The sequence below is a fragment of the Anopheles aquasalis genome, chromosome 2 (genome assembly GCF_943734665.1).
Source record: "Anopheles aquasalis chromosome 2, idAnoAquaMG_Q_19, whole genome shotgun sequence".
In the NCBI taxonomy this organism is placed as follows: Eukaryota; Metazoa; Arthropoda; class Insecta; order Diptera; family Culicidae; genus Anopheles; species Anopheles aquasalis.
The window spans coordinates 16697501-16705000 of NC_064877.1; the positions used below are offsets into that span (position 1 = coordinate 16697501).

Genomic DNA, 7500 nt, shown 5'->3' on the forward strand with positions numbered 1-7500 from the left:
TAGCTTGCCACAAACAGAACCTTCCGATAGTACCGCTACCGAAGATAATCTCCTTTCGAGACCGGACGGACCGGGACATTTCCTGACATTTATTTACGTTGCACATGTGTGAGCACGGACTGAGACGAACCGAGCAGTTCCATTTCTTCTGCTGCCATTTCAGGGGCCAGGCGCTCTGTTATCTGTGTTCCATCGATTGCAGCAGCACTCGGTTCGGTCTTTCTCTCGCTCACCGGTTGAGGCGAGAGGCGAGTGCAACCATTTATTAAATGCACTTACAGCCGAGAGCACGAGGTGAGGAAAATTCACCAAAAAAAAAAAAAATATCACCCAGAGCGAAAAGATAAACGGAAAATCCCATTTCCGCCGGTTCTTCGTATGGCATTCACGGTGCTCTCGGTGGCAGCATCCGTGCTGCTGCACGGTCGGCCCGGTGTTTTTGCTGGCCTGCCCGCCCCGGCATCCAAATGGATCCGTGCGCGCTCTCTGTCGAGGTGCCACGATAGTGATCACCATTTAGTTTTATCACGCAACATAAAAAGTAAAATCACACCTCCTCCTGCCGTCCCTTCCGGAGGTACTTCTCATCCATTAGGAGTGACATTGCTTTAAAATTAGAATCCATTATGGCCACCATTTAGCGTGCGAGATGTGAAACCTGGAAACGTCGTTATTTCTCTCGGCCTCCCCCTAAGGGAGGACAGCGCATTACCATGGATGGTGTGCGCGCGCGTTCGCGATGAGCCAATCAACGTTTTCCAATTCTCTGCACTCGATCGATCGATCAATCGGTCGTTCTCGATCGATTAAACTCTTTGTTGCGCCCCGGGGCCCCCCGCGCGTACTTACATTCGTCGCAGTTGTTGTTGCCGTTGGCGATGCATTTGCCCTTCCGGTTCATGGTCCAGTTGTCGCGACAGGTGAGACAGACGGCCCCATTGCTGCAGGTGGCGCAACCGTGCGGACAGGCGATGCACTCGTGCCGCTTCTTATCACCGTAATAGCCATCCGGGCAGCTGTTCAGGCAGCGTCCCTCGTGCGCGAACCGTCCCGATCGGCACAGGATGCACTGGCTCTCCGATGAACCGTTGCAGGTGGCACAGGAAGCGTGGCAATCGGCGCAGCTAGAGAGAGAGAGCAAAAGAGAGTGCGAAAAAAAAAATGGAAACGTTATTGATGAGTTATGGTGCGAGATTGCATTTCCATTTGATTACGTCCTGTGCTGGGCAATTAGTGCCTGCCAGCGTCTGCTGTTCCGTTGCTTCTTTCGATCATGCCGAGAATCTGAAGGTCACCGAGGGATAGAGAGATGGAGCCTTTTACCTCACGATTATCATTCAATTGACGCAGAAAACTCCTACTCGGTACACGCCACCATCCGGTAATTTGCCATTACACATTACTTACAATCTTTTGTTTTAGTGCTTTCGTGTTTTAGTGTTTTTACAAACAAAAGGAAAGGAAGTGAGCAAAAGGTCGTATCATCGCCATTTTCTTTCAAAAAGTAAACCACCGCCCGCGCGGCTTCCGGTAGCCAGCCGGTTCCATTCCGGTTTTCCGGGCACCATAAGCATGTGCATGTGCCCCGAGGAGACAGAGAGAGAGGGAACGTCCGGCACTCAGTGCGCACTCACTGGCGCGATGCTGCTGCGCCCAGCACTTTTACGATCGCCAGATGTGGCAATAAAATTTAACAACGAAACAAAGGCACAAATGCACCACCCTGGGACGAGGGTGGTGCGTCATGTGAGAGGGTGGAGCACATGGCATGGTATTGTGTCGGTCTGGTCGGTCGGTGGCTAGAGCACACACATGAGCGGAGAGTGAGAAAATGGAAACAGTAGGGAAGCACTTAAATACAGATAGAATTTTTATGTACACCTCACCTCCTCAAGCAGCATAAATTATGCAGAAACCTCGAGCAACATAGATACGAGAGAGAGAGAGAGGAAGAGAGGAGGAGAAGAGGAGAGAGAGAGAGAGAGAGAGAGAGAGAGAGCGAGCTACACAAAGGAGCGAACGCGAATCGACTTTGAAGGCGGCGCTCGCGCACAGGAAGCACGCTACAAGGGACCACCACATGAGTTATTGTCCTTCGTGGTGCTGCTGCTGGCTGGCTGGTTGGCTGAAATTGACTTTTCACCACACATGGCCATGGGTACACCTGGGGGAGAGGAACTGTCGCCTGCGCTACCTGCTGCTAACATGTCGCAGCAAGGCCAACATTCCACCGGGGACACTGGGTGCTTCCAAACATTGAAAGAGAGAGATAGAGAGTGCCCAATTGTAACAAGGCTGCCACGGAACTGGGTGGGACACTCTTCAGCATGTGCCAGCATGTGTCATATGATAATGAAATAAGCGAAAATATGAGCTCTCTAACTTGGTCGCCAAGCTCTAAGGAGGAGGAGACGGAAGAGGACAAGCATCCTTTCCGAGCCGAGATACCAGCGCCACGTCCTTAATGCTTGGCCACCGCCCCCCCATGTACTCTCGTAAATTCCAGCTTCCGCTGGCAGGTGTCTTCCCTTTTATTCCTGAAGGACCACCACCTGAGCATCGTCATCACCACCAGAGGTACCAGGTTTCGCGCGCCACCGACACCACCATCGTCAAGGAGCAAATTGCGATAAATAATCGTAAAAAAATATGAAGTGACAGATAATATTTGCTCGCAAGGAATGGTGGTGGGCCCCCTTGTTGCTGTACTGTACAGCTACACCGGAGGCAATGCGACAGCAGCTCCTGGGACAAGTAGCGGGACCAGGAAGTGCGCTCCTTTTGCACGCGGACTGACTTGACTTTGCGCGACATATCTTTGACCTCTCTGGCCGTCGCGAGGGGTGGAATGAAATTTTATTTTCAATTTTTATAACTCCAAGATGGGTCCAGAAGTGGCAGACGTGGTTGGGGTCCGACATCCATTAGCTACCTTGCCGGTGCACATGATGCTGCGCAAACAGCCGGCAAACATTACGCTGGGACATTGTTGCTGGAGTGTTCGCGATCTTCAGATACGGTTACACTAAGACCATTGTGTCTTTTGCCGTTATAACTGCCAGTGAAGGTCTTATCATTTGCCATCTCCAGAGCGCGCAAGTTACACAAAACATAAACTCATTTGCAGGAAGATTTTCCTCTGAAATGACCCTTCAATGGAGTCTTCCAGCAGAAAAGTGGAAAGACAAGCCACTAACAATCAATTATGTTACTTTCCTGGTGTGTCCTCTGTCCTGTTTTTGCTGCCCGTGCTGCCTGACAGCCATCTGTGCAACCCATTCCCAAAAACAAAAAAACCAATGAATGTCAAATGAATGTAGCACGAGGCGCCCCGATTGACATCATCACTCATCTCGGGATCGCTTGCGGCCACACCACGCTGCCTGCATATTGTTATCAGTTTCTGCGAACCGAGAATCGCTTTTGCATTCCCTTCCCTTTGTTGTTGCCGAGGTTTATGTGTTCGTGGAAGTGTGTTTTTGCACCGCGGACACCCGGGAATCCTTTTTTCCATGCTTTCTTTTCGATTCCGAGATTCCACGCGGTTTGCCACTCGAACAGGGCGCATCCACGGTTCGCTAAACTGTGGATAACGATCATTTTGAGGAACGGACATACACATTTTACAAAGAATCGGGCGCAAGCGGGGGAGAGCGGCCCCATTGGTTCACAAAATGTGTCACGACAAAGCATTTGGCAACGACGGACCGACTCGTCGGTGGTCGGTCAACTGGCGAGGCTTGTGACTGGCGAGGCGAGCGAATTGGTTTGCTAAAATAATATTATTTTTCCTTTTCTTTGTCCATGGACTGGAGGAAGAGATGCGCTCCGTATCGTCCACTTTTGAACCAGCATTCGACCGGCAATGGTGCGGTTGACAGCATCCTCCGGAGCCGGTGCCGGAGCGATGCTGGTCCCCTACACAGACACACAAAAGGATTGGTTTCGACTGATTCGATCCGGTCCTGGGGACAACAGAACGACGAACGACGCGGCACAGCGGCATTGACTTTTCCTTGCTTTTCCGTTTCTTTGACGTTCGTTTCGTTTCCTTTTCGATTGTTTGCCAGGAATCAGCGGTTTTCAGCAGAATGTTTTGACGCTTTCTCCGGTTGTATCCTGTTGTCCTCGGACAACGGACCGGGACAGGGATTGGGACTCTGGCTCTGGGTACCGTGCCTTGGTTGTCAAGTCAATATCGCAGAGTAGAGCCAGAGAGTGGGGAAAGATATTTGGCACAATTTCAAGCAATTTTCCATCGAAGCAAAAAATCGTTTCCGACCCTTCTCGTCTTTCGGCTTCTTACCGCACACCCCACACAGGTTCAGCAGGACGTTAATCCCCTCGAGAATCGATGGAAATGGATTGGGAGTGAAGGAAAAGAGGGGCCGACCAACTGGCCACCAAACCAAGGCCATCGCCTGTAGAGGATGCCCTTCTTCTGCTAAGTGGCAATGAGCTTCATTTCAATTCCATAATAAAAGGACCGACAGCTGAGGAGGATAACGGTAGTGGTGGTGCGGCATCATCGTTAAGCAAATAAATATGAAGAATTCAATCGAGCAACAAATAATGGAATATCCGATCTGGATCTGGAAGAGGCAAAATTGTAGCGTTTAGTCATCGAGTGAATGCCCTCAACTGAAGCGAGTTAAGCTCTAGCGAGGATGAAAAATGGTATAATATAAAAAGCTTGTAGTGCAATTCTTCTCGAATTCGAGATCGATTTGGTAAGGTTGATAAAGAGCTGTAGCTCTTCGTAATCGTAGTTAGAATTAATTACAAACTCGACGAAATCTTTTATCGATCGGAGCATCGATCTAATTAATTTCCACACGAAATGGTCGCCACTTTGTCTGCACCATTTCATGTACAATACATCATCCAGAGAACATAGTCTGGCTCATCTCCGTGAGTGTCATTTGGTGTTGCGATAAAGCTTAACAAACAAATGGAATCGAAGCAAGCAAGCACATCATGTGCTAGCATCGGATTGCCACACGGGATCGCTTGAAAACAATCGATGCCAATCGAAGCAGGCTGCCAACAACAGTTTATGACAGCCGAGCCGTCCGTACCGAGCGCACACCGATAAGCTGTCAAAGAGAAGAACCCACAGAGCCACACCCTGGGCGGAATGGGGGAGAGTTCCGTAGACGGTAAAACCGAACGACGTGCTGCTGTTTATTGTGCAGGCATAAGCATTATTTTAACAATCGTCCCATTCCGTTCCGATCTCCCAGCCTTTCCTCTAGCAATCCGGTGTAAAATGAGGTGTCAAAGCACCGACCAGCCGGCACAGAGCAGCGCACCCTCTGGGAGACGGTGGAAGCAGCAGCAGCAGCAGCAGCTTCTCGTCACGTTGTCCCCACACTCCCACTCCCATTGGTCTGGCTGGCCGCCGGGAAAACGATGCAATAAAATTTTATTCATAAAATAACCGAAACATTTCCCCCCAAAGAGCAATTGATGAGGACAACGGAGGCGACGGTAACGATGGCGACGACAGTGACAGTGACAAGCGTCGACTAGGACGACGACGAAAGGTGTCCATAGGGTCCTGCATACACACATACAATCGAAGGGCCGGAAAGAGAAACGAAGAAACAAAAAAGGTTGCCCGCGGATTCGCAGAATCGGCGCCAACGACACTCGCCGCTTTCGCCCGGAATAAGTGAGTGAACAATTTCATCAAAAGCAAATTTTCGATCGCAACGCGAAAGCGCGATTTCCACGGTATGTATCTAGCAACCCGGCGCAAAAGAGAGGCAGACCGATGGGAACAAGAGCAGGGAACGGGAAACAACGTCTTGTGAATCGAATATTAAATGATTGCTTATCTTGTTTTCAATTTTCTCGCCCCCCTATTTCCAGGAGCCAATTGTCAACGGGCACATACAGAACACGGAACACCAGCGGGAGAGTGGCCAACATTAAAGCCGATAGACGACGAAGCGAAGTAGACCAACACACTGTGCTGCTATGGTGGTGGCCTGTTCGATGCTCGTCCGTCCCGTGTCGATGATAATCGTGTGCAAATTTGTCCGAGACTCCGAGGGACTCCGTAGCATCAACTACGAGTGACCAGCGCAACGGCGTACGCCCAGCAGGAGATAGATCGAGATGGCGAGAGGGCGCTGTTTACAAGCTGTTGAACAAGCGGCCACTTCCGGCATCGTCGACGCCAGCGCGTGAGCAGTCGCATAATGAATATAGAATGGGATCGATTTAATTCAAGAAGCCACAAGGACACGGCACCGTCCTCATCAGCATCGGTCGGTGTCGGTGTCGGTGGTCTCGTCGCTGGATGGAGGGAAAGGCGGGGAGCCAATCGAAGACAAAGGCAAACACCACCATCGGAGTGCTCTGCCACACCTGCAGCAGGGGAAAACTTTACCAGCTAGACCAGGCCAGTCGGCCAGCCAGGACAGGTGAGATTACACGGTTCAGGCTAGCATGTTATTGTTTCATCGAAGCGCCCACATCGCAGTAGTCCGTCGCAGGGCCATCGTACCACCATCGGTGGGGGGTAACCTTTGTTTACATATAGATGAAGTCGTACGAAGGTCTAGACACCTCCTCTAGCACGGTAAAGGCTTGTTAATACCGAAAAATAATACTTCGGTAGCTTCACAGCCGGACATCACTGCACTAGACACCAGCAGCACCGGGGAGGACACAGCTGGGGTGTAAAGACAGTAACGGGTGCTACTTGAAAAGTCTGTCAAGCGATCTGCGCGCATCGCATCGTAGTCAGGCTGCTCCGGGCGAGCCTGTAGTGGCCACATCATACATAAAATCTCGAGTAGGTTAAGACCCGTAGATTAGGCGGCTACTTTCGGACACACCACAGGTGGCCTCCACCACGTCACTCGGTTGTGGATATTATTGTTCTAGTCAAAAAGGCTACACTTACAACAATAGTGCTTGGAGAGAGAGAGAGAGCAAGAATCTTCGTTCGAGTGGTCGGTCGGTCGTTCGGTCGGTGGTCAAGCCAGGAACACGGACACCCACAAACAACTTGGCTACTTACTTGTAATCCTCCGTTTCGTAGGTGTTCTTCGGGCAGGCGGCGTAGCAGCGGTGCTCATGCATGACTAAATGATGATCACAGCTCGTACAGTAGTCCGGTCGATCCTGGCACGAGGCACAGTTCGCTTCGCACGGCACACACGTTCGATTATCGTAGTCTGCGTGAATGAAACGGAAAAGATGTTCTAGGTTAGAGAGAAGTGCTTCATGTGCCTCATAGAACGCCGCCGACAGATGGTTAGATACCGACGTAATGAGCTCCCCCCTTCGGGAGGTCAGCAGATCGGTTAGGGTAAACAGAATTACATTAAAACAAATGATCAACTTCGTCGCAGGGTTCCAGGAGGCTGACTGGCTCGCTGGCGTATGCTGGAACCGTTGCACAACACGTCAGCAGAAATTTCGTGAATGTTTTCCATCAAAATCATGTTCTTCTATGCAAACGCGGGTATGTAAATATAGCGGGCA

The 7500-nt window shown here is 50.6% G+C and overlaps 1 protein-coding gene across 2 annotated transcripts in view; it reads right to left on the reverse strand.

The window, feature by feature from the left end:
* Positions 1 to 7500, reverse strand: part of LOC126578876 (furin-like protease 2) — a 95612-nt gene that overhangs the window by 9016 nt on the left and 79096 nt on the right. For both annotated transcript variants that reach the window (XM_050241873.1, XM_050241864.1), the window contains exons 10-11: positions 7034 to 7190; positions 850 to 1124 (exon numbers count right to left, since the gene is read on the reverse strand). In XM_050241873.1, the coding sequence (XP_050097830.1) occupies positions 850 to 1124; positions 7034 to 7190 (432 nt within the window). The remainder of the gene's footprint in view (positions 1 to 849; positions 1125 to 7033; positions 7191 to 7500) is intronic.